Source organism: Suricata suricatta, chromosome 2 (genome assembly GCF_006229205.1).
Source record: "Suricata suricatta isolate VVHF042 chromosome 2, meerkat_22Aug2017_6uvM2_HiC, whole genome shotgun sequence".
NCBI lineage: Eukaryota > Metazoa > Chordata > Mammalia > Carnivora > Herpestidae > Suricata > Suricata suricatta.
The window spans coordinates 45168816-45184683 of NC_043701.1; the positions used below are offsets into that span (position 1 = coordinate 45168816).

General features: G+C 47.2%; 1 protein-coding gene and 1 long non-coding RNA gene across 2 annotated transcripts in view; one reads left to right on the plus strand and one right to left on the minus strand.

The window, feature by feature from the left end:
* NOD1 (nucleotide binding oligomerization domain containing 1) overlaps positions 1 to 15868 on the plus strand; it is a 39357-nt gene that overhangs the window by 14709 nt on the left and 8780 nt on the right. Inside the window, exons 7-10 of the mRNA XM_029925618.1 lie at positions 908 to 991; positions 1873 to 1956; positions 4357 to 4440; positions 11413 to 11496. Of these exons, the coding sequence (XP_029781478.1) occupies positions 908 to 991; positions 1873 to 1956; positions 4357 to 4440; positions 11413 to 11496 (336 nt within the window). The remainder of the gene's footprint in view (positions 1 to 907; positions 992 to 1872; positions 1957 to 4356; positions 4441 to 11412; positions 11497 to 15868) is intronic.
* Positions 12366 to 14932, minus strand: LOC115280641. The gene is made up of 2 exons (XR_003903865.1): positions 14685 to 14932; positions 12366 to 13491 (listed from the first exon to the last, which is right to left on the minus strand). It is a non-coding gene; the product is annotated as an uncharacterized LOC115280641 (long non-coding RNA).

A 15868-nucleotide genomic window follows, 5' to 3' on the forward strand; every position in this document is an offset into this window, starting at 1 on the left:
AAATCCAGTTAAAAATCCAGTTTATTTATTTAAAAAAAAATTTTTTTAATGTTTATTTAGTTTTAAGAGCAACAGTGTGTGAGCCGGGAAGGGGCAGAGAGAGAGAGAGAGAGAGAGGGAGGGAGACACAGAACCGGAAGCAGGTTCTAGGCTCTGAGCTGTCAGCACAGAGCCCAAAGCTGGGCTCGAGCTCACGAACTGCAAGATCATGACCTGAGCCGGATGCTTAACCAACTGAGCCACCCAGGTGCCCCAAATCCAATTTAAATGAGAGGCCAGGGGTCTGGCTCTGGAGCCCAGCATCCTGTCACGCAGGCCCTTGCAGATTATCCGCCGTGGGGACGAGGGGGACGGGGCTTCGTTACAGCAGTTCCCCCCAGACGGCATCGGCCGGCCAGCACGCTGTAGTAGAGGCCTCTTCCCAGAAAAGCGGCGTGGCCAGTGGGGTTTCCAAGGGTGCTTCCTGATCTTTCTTTGCTTCTTATAAGACTGTGTCTTCACCAATGTCTCAGACCCCTGCACCGAGTCAAATGGATGCTGGGAGTCGGCACCTCCACAGGCTTCCCTTGAAGGCTGTATCCTCCGCAGGGGCGTCTGGGACGGCTGTGTGCAGCGCCTCTCCCCGCTCCCCAACGGCTCTCAGAAACCGCATCGTGAACTTAGTTTCTAATTGTGCAACTACCTGATGGGCTTGTTTCCAAGGCTTCTGCTGCTCTTACCCTCACATGTCCCTTTGAATTGGAAACCAGGAGCAGCTCCCTAAGGGGCTGGTGTGGGAGTCTGCTCCGGGCCACAGCTCCGGGGACAGAGCGCAGACATCCACCTGTGCGCGTACAGCGGGGCGTGGCCACGGGCAGAAAGTAAGTGGTGAGCAGGCCTAACGTTCCCGTCTTGCCTCTGCCCTCAGGATGTGGGGCAACAGAATCGGTGATGAAGGAGCAAAGGCCTTCGCAGAGGCTCTGAGGAACCACCCCAGCCTGACCAACCTGAGGTGAGTGCCGCCCTCCAAGACCCGCTGTCCCCAGGGTCCAACCCGGTCACTCCGTGTACCTCTTGGTTTGCCAGGGAGGAGCTGAGGGGAAGCAGGCGGTTTGGCTTTCCTAACAGAGAAGGTGTTTATGTGTACGTGTGTGAGTTTTTAAAAAGATTTTTATTGACACGTGAGATTGGTATTATTGTTACATGTTCAGCTTGGCGACTTGATGTAGCTACACACCAGTGTAACCGCCACCCAGATTAAGACCTAGGCCATTGCCACAGGGGGGAAACGTCCTCTCAGCAGTCTCCCCAGGCCCCTTGGAGTGGGGGAAGTGGCGAGGAATTCTGAAGTCCAGACAAGGGATGCTGTCCTTCCCTCACTCACAGGACGGCGCTGAGACAGAGGGGAACCTCACGTCTGTAAAGGCCTTCCTGGGGGCCTCGGGCCAAATCTCAGAGCCTTGGTCATCTCCCTGTTGCTTGGGTCCTTCCTAACGCTGAGAAAGAGTCCAAGAAGGTGAGGGGGAAAGCAGACGGTCTTCTTTAGAACAGAGGAAACTTCTCCAGGTCTCATCGATGGGCCCCTTGAAAATGTCAGCCACCCGAAGCAGAGCCTTCCCAGCCCCGGATCTGCTGTGACCAGGTCTCACTGGTGTTCCGTGTCCTGTCTGCCCTCTTCTTGACCAGTCTGTGCCTGTCCTGCTCGAGGTGTGGGCTCTTGAGCCACAAAGCCCGGGCGGCAGCTGGCAAGGCTGAGCCCTTCTGCTTCGGGCCTCGAGTCAGCCTGGGAAGGAGCCTCCTCCCAGCAGCATCCTCCGGGTGTTTTGGTTGTTGAAGCCAAAGCCGAGTGTAGACGTGTCTCTAATAATTGACCCCAAGTGCTTTCCTTCCTAGTCTTGCATTCAACGGCATCTCTACAGAAGGAGGGAAGAGCCTCGCCCAGGCCCTGCAGCGGAACACCTCTCTGAGAATATTCTGGTAATAACCAAAGTCAGTTTGAAAGGTTGGGTCTCAGGGGCTATTCCAGCTGGGAATCCTAACTGAAAAGCCGCCTTTTAATTGAAGAGGCTCTAGGCCTTTCTTCAGTGTTGGGGTGATAATTTAATTTCTTCCTAGAATAGAAAGCAGCCATTCCTAGAAGCACAAACAGGTGTGTGGAAGGGGGAGGGGCCCCAGGAGCACGGGTCCCAGGGTCACCTTCGTTGCCAGCCCTGGCCTCAGGAAACCCCGAAGGCTGGCCGTTCTGTCAGGATTATGCTCAGAACCCCCTCAGATCTGCCGTGCAGGTCCAACTTCCACGCACTTGGCTCAAACTTTTCTCCCTGCCTCCTCTTATACTGCCTTCCTCTTCAGCTACTTCCTCCTTCCGCAGGTGACAGAGTCACGATTTGGCCTTCATGTCCCAGCCCACCTGTCACCTATCACCAGAAGCCCACATTCCTCACCCCTCTCTGTACTTATTTAGTGTATGCTGCCTTCTGACACTGCTTTTTTTGGTTTTGTTTTTCTTTTTGTCACTTACTCTATTTTTATTTCTTTGTACTTTACTCAGTTGCCCGTATCATAAACCCCTTCCAAGGGAGGGAACTGTAGTTGGGCTCCATGCACGGCAAGCCATCAGCTGCGTTGGTTCATCATGACAATGTCATCGTTTTGAGAGCTCTGATACTAGTCCTGCTGGCCATTAAATGCATTTTCAATTCTTTTCCTCTAAAAAAGATCCTTAAAAATATTTTTAAAAGTAATACCTAAAAAAAAGAAAAATAAAAGGTAAGGAACTCGAAAAGTAGGAAGTGAAAGTACTTCTTCCCTCATGTTTTCCAGATACAGCCTCTCCCTTCTAGCCTTCTAGCACTTGAATGCATGCTTGAATGTATATCCCTTTTCTTACAAAATAGAATAGCATTTCGCAAGTGACTTTAAAAAATATCTTAACCGTGTATTGTGTGCATGTTACATGTCCTTTTACATCAGGATTTCTCCATCTCAGCACTGTTGACATTGTGGTCCAAATCGTCTTTCTTGTGAGAGGCTGTCCTGTTCAGTATAGGGTGTTTGGCAGAATCTCGGGCATGTACCCATTAGCAGTACCCCCCCCCCAATGGTGATGATCAAAAATGTCTCTAGATGTTGACGAATGTCCCCTGGAGGGGAAAGCACCCCGCTGCGAACCCCTACTCTGCACGGATAACAATAATGCCAACTCCCAGCATTTCTCGAGTGCTGACTGTTCGCCATGCATTATTCCCAGGCCTTTTTATATGTGTTAACTCGCCCCTGCAGCCACCCCATAATGTCTGTACTGTGACTGTGGACCCTTATTTCTCTGGTGAGAAAACTCAGGCCCAGAGAAGTTAAACCACCTGCCTGAGGTTGTGGTGCTAGTGAGAGACACACAGCCGGCATTTTTGGCTCCAGAGCACCGTTAAATAGAGTGTTCTTCTGCCTTGTTCTCTCTCCCCCTCGTTCCCTCTCCCCCTCATTCCCTCTGAGGGCTGCACAACGACCCACTGAATGGATGTTTGCAGTTTCGTTTCCCAGTAGCCTCTGCTGATGCTCACATGTTTTCACACTTCACGGTGTATCCGCTAACACCACGATCATATGCCCGTGTAGATCTTTGTGTGTATTATCTTTGCAGTGAGAAGTGTCATTCAGAAGTGTGATCGTTGACTCAAAGTATAACACATTTAAAATACAGCAAGACGCTACCAAATTGCCCTTTGAAGAATGATTGTTGATTGTTTACTGTTCTATGTCATTCTTCTTCCTTATTTATTCTTTCATCCACTGGCATGAAAGGGTCCAATCCTTTTCACAGCCAGGAGCTTCTAGTCCTCGGCACTTTATCCAGGCCACTGCTGGTGTTCGGAACAACAGAGAGACTTCCTGAACCTTGACTCACTGAACTTGGGTCCTTTGCAACTGGCCTCAGAGCAAAGCGTTGAGCACATTTTAACATGCAGTTCAGGCAGGCTCTTCTAGGTCTTCGTATGACAGACTTTGGTAACACGCTGTCAGGGGTGTTCAGGGAAGCTGGAAGCCGGAGGGCTGGAGGAAGCCTGGGAAGTGGCCCTTGGCCCCGAGCCTCTGTGAGATCTGAGGGTGCAGCAAAGATGGGGAGCGAGCATGGGCTCCTCTGTGGCAGCGGGACTAAGAAGTAGGAGCTTGGGGACGGGATTTGCCCTAGAAACGAGCCCTACTTATTGTCTACAAGGGCTCAGAGACTGGGATTGGGGCCTGGCTGTTTGCTCATGTCAGCAAGCGTTTAGCAGCAGAAGCTGAAGAGATCTGGGCTGGGCTCCCGCTTCTGAGAGCTGATGTAAAAACGTGTGCCAGGCAGGGCTCTCCTGAGTAAACACTTGCTTTCTTTCCTAGGCTCACCAAAAACGAACTCGATGATGAAGTGGCAGAGAGCATGGCAGAGATGTTGAAAGTCAACCAGACGTTGAAGCATTTATGGTAAGTCAGAGAACCTCAGACATTCAGGCTGTGCTATTTTTATTTATTATTTACTTTTCTTTTCAAGTTGTTTTTTTTTTTTTTATCCTAGTTAGCATACATGCAATATTGGTTTCAGGAGTGGAATTCAGTGATTCGTCACATACAACACCCAGTGCTCATTACAAGTGCCCTCCTTAATGCCTGTCACCCATTTAACCCCCCTCCCAAACCCACCCCTTCCAGCAATCCTCACTTTGTTCTCTGTATTTAATAGTCTCTTGCAGTTTGGATTCCTCTCTGTTTTTATCTTATTTTTCCTTCCCTTCTCCTGTGTTCGTCTGTTGTGTTTCTTAAATTCCACATATGACTGAAATCATACATCTTTCTTTCTCTGACTTATTTCACTTAGCATAATACCCTCCAGTTCCCATCCACATGGTTATTAAATGGCAAGATTTCATTCTTTTCCATTGCTGAGTAGTATCCCATTTTATCCCATTATCACATGTACCACATCTTCTTTATCCATTCATCAGTCAGCAGTATTTGGGTTCTTTCCATAATTTGGCTATGGTTGATAGCACTGCAATAAACATAGGAGTGTATGTGCACATTTGAATCAACATTTTTGTGGCCTTTCGATAAATTCCTAGTAGTGCATTTGTTGTAGGGTAGTTCTATTTTTTATTTTTTAAGGAACCTCCACACTGTTTTCCAGAGTGGCTGCACCAGTTTGACTTCCCACCAGCAGTGCAAATGTATTCCACTTTCTCTGCATCCTCGCCAACATCTGTTGTTTCCTGAGTTGTTAATTTTAGCCACTCTGACTGGTGTGAGGTGGTATCTCAGTGTGGTTTTGATTTGTGTTTCCCTGATGATGAATGATGTTGAGCATCTTTTCATGGGTCTGTAAGCCATCTGGAGGTCTTTGAAAAAGTGTCTGTTCATGTCTTTTGCCCATTTCTTCACTGGACTGTTTTTCATGTGTTGAGTTTGATAAGTTCTTTATAGATTTTGGATACTAACGCTTTATCTGCTATGTCATTTGCAAGTATCTTCTCCCATTCCATCGGTTGCCATTTAGTTTTGTTGATTGTTTCCTTTGCTGTATAGAAGCTCTATATCTTGATAAGGTCCTCATAGTTCATTTTTTGCTTTCTTTTTCCTTGCCTCTGGAGACATGTTAAGTAAGAAGTTGCTGCAGCCAAGATCAAAGAGGTCGCTTCCTGTTTTCTACTGTAGGATTGTGATGGCTTCCTGTCTCACATTTAGTTCTTTCATCCAGTCTGGATTTATTTTTGTGTATAGTGTAAGCGAGTGGTCCAGTTTCATTCTTCTGCATGTTGCTGTCCAGTTCTCCCAGCACCGTTTGCTAAAGAGACTTTTATTCCATTGGATGTTCTTTCCTGATTCTCAAAGGTTAGTTGGCCATATATTCGTCAATCCACTTCTGAGTTCTCTATTCCATTGGTCTATGTGTCTGTTTTTGTGCCAACACCACACTGTCTTGATGATGACAACTTTGTAATATAGGTTACCGTGTGGGATTGTGATGCCTCCAGCTTTGGTTTTCTTTTTCAACATTACTTTGGCTATTTGGGGTCTTCTGTGGTTCTGTACAGATTATAGGATTGTTTGTTCTAGTTCTGTGAAGAATGCTGGTGCTATTTTGATAGAGATTGCATTGGATGTGTAGATAGGTTTGGGTAGTATTGACATTTTAACGATATTTGTTCTTCCAATCCATGAGCATGGATTTTTTCCATTGTTTTAATATCTACTTCACTTTCTTTAATAAGTTTTCTATAGTTTTCAGTATACAGATCTTTTACCTCTTTGGTTAGATTTACTCCTAGGTATTTATGATTTTTTTGCAATTGTAAATGGGATCCATTCCTTGATTTCTCTTTCTGTTGCTTCATTATTGGTGCATAGAAATGCACCTGATTTCTGTACATTGATTTGGTATCCTGTGACTTTGCTGAATTCATGTATCAACTCTGGCAGCTGGTGGGGTCTTTTGGGTTTTCCATGAAAAGTATGTCATCTGCAGAGTGAACTTTTGACTTCTTTGCCAATTTGGATGCCTTTTATTTCCTTTTGTTGTCTGATTGCTGATGCTAGGACTTCCAGCAGTATTTTGAACAACAGTGGTGAGAGCGGACACCCCTGTCGTGTTTCTGATCTCAGGGGGAAAGCTCTGTTTTTCCCCATTGAGGATGATATTAGTTGTGGGCCTTTCATATATGGCTTTTATGATGTTAAGGTGTGTTCCTTCTGTCTTGACTTTCTTGAGGGTTTTTATTATACAGAAAGGATGCTGTATTTTGTTAAATGCTTTTCTGCCTCTATTGACAGGATCATATGGGTTAGACCCTCTTGTTTATTAATGTAGTGTGCCACATTAATTTGCAAATATCAAACCAGTCATGCAGCCCAGGAATGAATCCCACTTGATCATAGTGAATAGTTCTTTTAATGTACTGTTGAATTTGATTTGCTAGTATTTTGTTGAGAACTTTTGCATCTAGTTTCATGAGGGATTTTGGCCTGTAATTCTCCTGCTCTACTTTAAAAAAATATTTTTTTGAGATGGGGTACCTGGCTGGCTCAGTCAATAGAGCATGTGACTCTTGATCTTGACCTTGTAAGTTTGAGCCCCATGTTAGGTATAGAGATTGCTTAAAAATAAAACCTTAAGGGGCACCTGGGTGGCCCAGTGGGCTAAGCATCTGACTTTGGCTCAGGTCATGATCTCACAGTTCGTGGGTTTGAGCCCCGCATCAGGCTCTGTACTGACAACTCAGAGCCTGGAGCCTGATTTGGATTCTTTCCGTGTGTGTCTTTCTGCCCCTCCCCTGCTTGTGCTCTCTCTCTCTCTCTCTCTCAAAAATAAATATTTTTTAAAAATTAAAATAAAGGTAAAATTTTAAATTAGAAGAAACAATATTTTTTGTGGGGTGCCTAGGTGGCACAGTCCGTTGAGCACCCAACTCTTGATTTCAGCTCAGGTCCTGATCTCCCAGTTTTTGTAAGATGGAGCCCCATGTCGGCTCTGTGCTGTCCCACGGAGCCTGCGTGGTTCTCTCCCTCTCGCTCTGCCCCTCCCTCTCTCATGCTTGCATTTGTGCATGCATGCGCTCTCTCAGTAATATATTTCTAAAATTTTTTAAAATGTTTATTCATTTTTGAGAGAGACAGCACATTAGCAGGGGAGGGGCAGAGAGAGAGGGAGACACAGAATCTGAAGCAGCCTCTAGGCTCTGAGCTGTTAGCACAGAGCCTGATGTGGGGCTCGAACTCAGATCATGACCTGAGCTGAAGTCAGATGCCTAACCGACTGAGCCGCCTAGGCACCCCTATTTCTCTCTCTTTAATATATTTTAAAGTTTACTTATTTTTGAGAGAGAACGCGAGTGAAAGCGGGGGAGGGGCAGAAGGGGGGACAGAAGATCTTAAGTGGACTTTGTGCTGTCAGCAGAAAGCCCAATGCGAGGCTCAAACTCATGAACCATGAGATCATGACCTGAGCTGAAGTCAGATGCTTAACCAACTGTGCCACCCAGGTGCCTCAAGAAAAAATATTTTTTAGATAAAATGCACATGCATAAAATTCACCCTTTTCACATGTACAGGTTAGGGGCTCTTGCTTGACTGGCTCAGTCAGTGGAGTGTGTGATTCTTGATCTCCAGGTTGTATGTTCAGGTCCCACGTTGGGTGTAGAGATTACTTAAAATAATAAAATCTTAAAAATAAAATGTATAGGTCAACAATTTTAGTATATTCACAAAGTTGTGCAACCATTACCACGATCTGATCGCAGGACAGTTTTGCCTCCCCACCGGCCCCACCCGGAATACACCGCATCAACTCCCCGTCCTTCTCCCCCAGTCCCTGGTCAACTTGTTGTCGCTATGGATTTGACTATTCTGGGCATTTCCTAGAAATGGAATCCTACAATGTGTGCCTTTTTGTCTGTGTTCTTTCACTTACATGGGTTTTCAAGGCCCATCTACATTCTAGAACATGTCAGAACTTCATTGCTCTGTGTGACTGATACTCCACATTTTGTCTCTTCATCAGTTGGTAGACATTTGGGTTGTGTCTACTTTTTGATTGTTGTGAATAACGCTGCCTTTGACATTCATGTGCATGTTCGTGTGTGGGCATAGGTTTTCATCTCTCCTGGGTATATACTTAGGAATAGAATTGCCGGGTCACATGACCACTGTGTTGAACTTTTTGAGGACCTGCCGAAGTGTTTTCCAGAGCGGCTGCTCTAACTTTACATTCCCACCAGCTATGTAGGAAGGTTCCTGTTTCTCCACATCCTCACTAGCACTCGGTATTGTCCATCTTTTTGAATCTTGCCGTCCTAGTGGGTGTGAAGTGACATCTCATTGTGGTTTTGATTTGCATTTCCCTGATGACTAACATTGGGCATCTTTTCATGTGCCTATTGGCCTTTGTGTGTCTCCCTTAGAGAAATGTCTCCACATGCTTTGCCCATTTTTAATTTTGCTTATTTGCCTTTTCTTTTTTCTGTGTGAGAGAGAAGGGAAGAGGGCAGGCATGCACGTGTGAGCAGAGGAGGGGCAGAGAGAGGGGCAGAGAATCCCAATCAGGCTGGGGCACTGTCAGTGCAGAGCCCGACACAAGTCTCGAACCCACAGACCGTGAGATCATGACCTAAGCCAAAAATCAAGAGTCAGATGCTTAATCAACTGAACCACCCTGAGTTATCTGCCTTTTTATTGCGGAGTTGTTGGAGTTCTTTATATATTCTGCATATTCGACATTTACTAGATAGATGACTTGCAAGTATTTTCTCTGTGGCAGTTTCTCACTTTCTTATTAGTGACCTTTCAACACAGTTTCATTTTGATGGAAGTCCAATTTATTTTTTCTTTCGTTGTTTGTGCTTTAGGTATGTGTAATCCAAGGTCAAAGATTGACACCTAAGTTTTCCTTTAAGCGTTAGAGTTTTGCTCTTGCATTGAGGTCTTTAATCCTTTTAAATGTTAATTTCTGGAGTTAATTGTGGTGTGTGACAGGAGGCTTGGGGTCCAGATTCCCTCTTTGGCATGCAGCTGTTTAACTGTGCCAGCACTTGTTTGTTGAAGAAACTGCCTTTCCCTTTTAAATGGCCCCGACACTTTTGCCAAAAAATCAATTGACCATAAATGTATGGGTGTATTTCTGGACGTTCTATTCTAGTTCATTGATCCATTTGTTTATCCTTATGCCAGGATCACACTGTCCTGATTGTTGTAACTGTGCAGTAAGTTTTGAAATCAGAAAGTGAGAGTGAGTCTTCCAGCTCTGTTCTCCTTTCTCTAGGGTGTTTGGGCTATTCTGGGTCCCTTGTGCTTCTGTATGAATTTGAGGTCACCTTGCCCATTTCTGTAAAATCAGCCAGACTGTGTGCTACTTTTATGTCTGTTTTGCTATTGTTTTTCTGGCCTGTAGACTTGTTTTATCTGCTGCCCTGGGGGCCTGGCCAGCCCCTGCAGGAGAACAGAGCTAGAACAGGGCTGGAGAGCGAGTCTTGGCTGCTTCGTGAGTGCACAGACCGCACTGGCCCCTGTGAAGGTGGCCCCAGGGGACGTGTGTGCCTGAGCACTGCCACTCTTGTTGGCTCCCTTCTTGCCAGGCCGTGGCTGGAAGCGGCTCACCCAGCAAAGCGTAGGTGGGGCCGGTGGTAGCAACCCCGAAGGAGGTGACTAGGAAGCAGCAGAGTTTAGCTGGATGCACAGTTCTCTGCCTACTTCCAGCTTCTATCTTTGCTCCTTTTGCAAAAATGTCGGAGTTACGTGGTGGTCATACTTACCGGGGGGTCACTTTGGGGGATGCGGCTGGGAGATTGGGGCCCTTCCACAGCACAGCCACAGTCCCGTGTGCTTGGGCAGGAATGGTGACAGGAGCTCCCTGTCATCGGGTGCCATGGCAGAGACTGTGAGGACTGCTTCCTGCATGCACATCCTCCCACTGAAACCTCAGTTACTCCCATTATACCGATCAGGCAACTGAGGCATTGATAGTGGAAGCTTATTTCTTGAAGGATCTATGGCTAAGAAGTAGGGGGTGGGGGGTTTGTATGTTGGAGGGGAGCTTTGAACCACTGCACTGTCTCTTCATGGGCTTGGCCTGTTCTCACCTAACTTCTGTAATCTCCTCCATCATGACAGCACAGCCCTATCTTCCTGGTAGGGCTGCGTTCTTGGGTCAGTGGCCAGGATTTCTTAAGGTCATGTTGAGCAGTGGGCTTTTATTCTACCAATAGTCAGGAGTGAGCAGTGGGCACCTCACTGCCTTGGGTGTATTTCTTGGGTTGAAAGCATAGCTGCTCAGGAAGCACTTCGGAGATCGCCCAGGCTCCCCAGCTCTGTCGGAAACCTTGGTTTCACTTGGATCGCTGCTACTCCACATAATGGGGGGCACTCTGAGAGGACCCATTATCGACGCTTTCCCACTGGGACCCATGAGTGGAAGCAGGAGAATCATTCTCTTCTCTCCCTGTGGATGTTGGAGAGGACACAGTGCATTCTTAGAAGCTTTGTTTCCCCAGAGAAGAGACCGGCCATTTGGCAGCTACTTAACTTTAAAATCCACCTTGCCTTTCCCTGGCCAGCTGGAAGGAGCCGCCAGATTGCCTGTCTCCTGGGTGTTTCTCCGAATTTGTTGTTCAGACCAGGAGCCTCCCAACATTTTTGACTAGGAAAAATGCCAGCACACACACATCTGTGTTCAGGTATTAAATGATCTAAGTGTGAGTGCACAGATATATTAGGCTCACTCTAGAAATGTACCAGAAACTTAAACATGTTAAGAGATGTCCTTTATTCTGGTACATCTGATCTGGACAGCCTCAGCCGGATTAAACATGGCAGGGACACAGTGCTTCCCCGGACCCTGTCTCATTCCCACCACTCCCTAACGGAGGGGCAGGTTTAATCCAGTATTATGTGTCCGATACGTTCTTCTTTCAGGCTTATCCAGAACCAGATCACGGCCAAGGGGATTGCCCAGCTGGCAGGCGCATTACAGAACAACACTGGCATAATGGAGATCTGGTAAGACATGTCCGCCACTTGTAATAATGGTAACAGGGACTTTATTCAGCACCCGGACTGGGTGCTGGGCACAGTGTGGAGCACATGCTACATCTGTTCCTCATGTTTCCAATAGTCCTGTAAAGCAGGTCGGTAGTATTTCCATTTCACAGAGGTAGAAACTGAGGCCCTGGGCAGTGAAGGAAACCTTGCCCGAGGTGTGGCCTAAGTGGAAAAGCTGGAATCTGGTCAAGGCTGACTCCGTGGTGAGGCTCCCTCCTCGCAGGCCCCCTGCCCTCTACCTCCTTGCTATGGAGGGGCAGACGGCCCAGGAAAGGGATGGCACGGCACGTGAATCACTTGGGGACTCAGGAGGCCAAGACATGGATGTGCTAGCTGGAGTCTGGGGCCCCTTCTTCTCCTTTTCTGGGCTTTGCCGGGCTTGAGGAGACACTTGCATGCTGTGCTCTCTCTGCCTATGTCTGCTTGGAGGAGTGGCTTATGCTGGTGGGAGGGAAGCCAGATCGTTGCTTCTCCAAGGCTGAGCCCCATTCCTCTTCATTATCGGCTCGTAGGACACATACACCTCCCCCTCCCCCTCCCCCAGGTGGGTCAGGGTAGGGGGCATTCCCATCTGTGACAGGTGCAGTGGCAGCCAGAAAAGGTCCTGATGGCCCAAGAGCCCTGGCTTACTGGGGCTGCAGACAGGAGGCCCTGAGCAGGCTCCCTGGAGTGTCATGTGTGACCCCTGGCGGGGGTGGGGGACTGGGGCAGAGCCACATTTCTCTCCAGGACATGGACCAGAGGAGGGGTTCACGCTCTCCCCGTGGCTTCCCAGAGATCCAAGGAGCAGCCTCCCTGTGAACTCAGATCCTCAGCTCAGGGGGTAGTTACTCATTAACTACTTTATTTCATCATGGTAGGGATGGGGAGGGGATTTCCCAGCCAAAAAAAGTACGTCAAGGTACAGCTTCTTGACCTGGGCTTCCAGAACAGTGTTTTTTAAACTTTGCTTTGGAACTCGTTAGCAGATCATAAAATCTGTTCGGCAGGTTGCAACCAGCATTATTTGGAAAAAGGAATGGAGCCACAGTTCTGTGATGGCCCGAAGTATTATTTTCTAATCTTGTGTCAGATGTGGGTATGTGTGCCTGCACAGACGGCTCACAGTGTAAAGTGTAATTGTCGTTTTGGTCATGCCTGCAGAAACCTGTGGAAGTTGCTGTGCTAGGTGAGAGCGCCCGGCTCTTAAGCCTGATAGAGGACGCAGTGTCCGCTCCCGGGTCCGGAAGGCACATGGGGCAGATGGAGCTCTGGCTTGCGTTAATCGCCAGCCCCCCTCCTGCCCGTGGTCCCTTCCCTAGAAGCCTGTCAGTTCTCGCTGATTGTGGGTCAAGGGCAGCAGGCAGAGGGGGAGGGAGGGGACAGGCTGGGCTGCAGAAGTTTGTAGACAACAGTCGGCCTCTGCTTAGCTCAGAGGCTGATGAGGACGGTTGTGAGAACATGGCGCTGCTTTACCTCTGTCGAGCTTGAGAATGTGCGTTTGTTGCCTTGGAAGGCCTGCCTTTCCTACACAAGGCCAGGTGTCCTTAGCTAGAGGGTGTGCTACCCTGGGCCTGAAGGAGGCATGTGTGTGTGTGTTCACAGAGAGGGCAAGAAGGAGTGCTCAGCTGCTGACCTGGGAGCATCCTCACGTCATTCGCTGGCTTCTCATACGTGTATAATGTCACGGAACCAGGCTCTGTGAAGTCCTGTCGCGTAGGCCCTGTCCAGGGCTGTGGGCCTGAGGGAGCAGCTCTGTCCGCAGTCACCAGTGGCACAGGGACTCGCTATTTGTGCTGACATTAATTTCTACCTCATCCTGGTTCCGAGAGAACTTGCAGTCTGATGCCTCACAGGGAGTGGCTTCCGAGACAGGGTGTTCAGTGGCCTGACATTGCCCGGCATCTATCATATTGTTGGCCTAGCGTCCCGGGAGGCTGTCTGCTGCAGACTATGAGCTCTTCGCGGGTGGGCCTGGGCCATGGTGTTAAAAAAAAAAACAAAAACAAAATTCAGCTGAGTAAATGTGAAGGTGATGGGCTTTATTAAACAGTTCCTGAGTTGAGAGGCATCCTACCCAGAAAGTACGGGGAGCTCTGCTGAGCCAAACAAGAGACAAGTTCTTAAAGGCAGATGGCATCAACAAGGAGGAATTTATTAGCAGGGAGTTCACTGCTGTAAGCACGCTTGCCCTCCTAAGGGAAGCAGGAAGACCTGACAGGAAATTGCCTAGGATTGACCAGAAAATTCTATGCTCCATTCATTCCTGGGGTGTTAAAATTCGGTTGTAGTTAGGTTAGGTATTAACTGATTTAATTGGTTTACTGACTTAGGACCTTAACCTAAGGGATGCTATTTTGGGGGCCTGTGTGTGCGTGGAACAATGGTCCCCTTTCTGCCCGCACTCTCTGCAGTTCTCGAACCCTTTGTTGATCCTGTGCGGGGCATTCTCTGGTGTCTTTGTTTTATGTGATAGTCGCTGGTTACGACTTGGGCTTTACATTCTGTTAAGTCACTTGTCTTTGTAGCTTTTTTTTGACAGTGGTGGTTGGTGGCTGCAAACATGCATTGAAGATATTTAAGAAAATAAAACGCACTAGGGAGATTCGTGTGATTACGATAAGCAGGGTTGTCCCCAGTGTTTGCAGGGTACTTTTAAAGCCATTAAAATCAGATAAATCAAAGAAAGACCCTGTGGAAGGAGCCATCTTAAGGCAAGTGCCTTGGTTTGGGATGTGAGGTAATCGAGTTGCAGATCTCCCAGGAGCAGTAATCCGGGGGCTCCTCTTGCTCAGCTGAAGTGCTAGTCTACTCTGTTCTCAAGAACAGCATTGGCCAGAGAGTCTGAGGATCATTGTTGGGCAGTTATGGCCTTAGTGGCAAAGTGGCAAGGATTTCAAGAATTAAGGAGAAGTTCCTGGTCATAGCTTCCTGTGTATTTATCCCTAAACAGAGAAGTAGGGGTCTGCCGAGGAGAGTCCTGAATCATGAAAGCCTCCTGGTAGGTCCTTTCCAAATCATGGTGTAAATTCGTAGGAGTTGACCAATGAAAAAAGTTAGATTTTCTCCTGGCCTGAAATAAAAGGTTGCTCTAAAGTCCAGAGGGTTCTCTCCCTACCCCCCGCCCCACCCAGCAATGGTCTGGGAAATAAAGATAAGGGCGTCACCTTTCAAACTAGCTGGTGCTAGTTTGGAGGGAAGGGAAGAGGAGAAAGCCTGTCGTGTTCAGCTCACGCATGAAGTCTTGATCGGGTATCTCGAGTAGAAGCCGTCTTCCTCGGGGGTGGCTGTTTCTTTTCCTTGTCAGTTGAATTTGTGGGTCTCCAGTGTCTGTTGGGACCTGGGCTCAGGTGGAGCCTTCTTGGGCCGTGTGATGTGTACTCAAGGCTCGGTGGCCTTCTGGTTGTGCAGCAGTGTCCCTGGTCAGGAGCGCGTCATAAGGTCCTTTCCAATGGGGTTCAAAAGATGTTTTTCTCTGGTGATGTTTCCAAAATACCTAACCACCACAAGGGTCTAGACTGACCAACAGGATGTTTTTAATTGGGATCCCAGATGGCTTTTTTTTTTTTAATGTCTATTTTTGAGAGAGACAGACAGAGGGAGATACAGAATCTGAAGCAAGCTCCAGGCTCTGAGCGGTCAGCGCAGAACCCAGAGTGGGGCTTGAACTCACAAACTGTGAGATTATAACCTGAGCCAAAGTCATACACCTAACTGACTCAGCTACCCAGGAGCCCCTATATTTTAATTTTTAAGTAACCTCTATGCCCAGCATGGGGCTTGAACTCACAACCCTGAGATCAAGATCACATGGTCCATTGATTGAGCCAGTCAGGCACTCCTGGACTGGCTGAATTTATGAATAAATTTCATAGTTAGAAATGGTTTTTCATAGAATAGCATAAAACAGGTTTTGGTAACATATCCAAATCTGTCATACAGAGAAACTAAAGGGAAAAGTGGATAAACCCATATTAATACTTAATGTTTTATTATTTTTTTCTTACTTGAAAATGATCTAGATACTCAATGAATTTAACATTTTGGGTTACCCCCCAAAAGAATTTGGAGGCTATTTTAAAGTTTACTTACAAACTTTATCTTATTTACATCTATTTAAATTTACTTGTTCTTAATTATATGCAGACTATCCATAAAACTTCGTAGACAGACTCAACCATTACTGTTTAGTTTTTTTTCTGACAGATTTTACAACAGAGATATCATGAAACTAATTTGACTTTCAGTAAACACAAAGTTTTATATCTAATGCTGATAACTGTAGGGGCCCCTGGGTGGCTCAGTTGGTTAAGTGGTCGACTTCAGCTCAGGTCACAAACTCGCAGTTTGT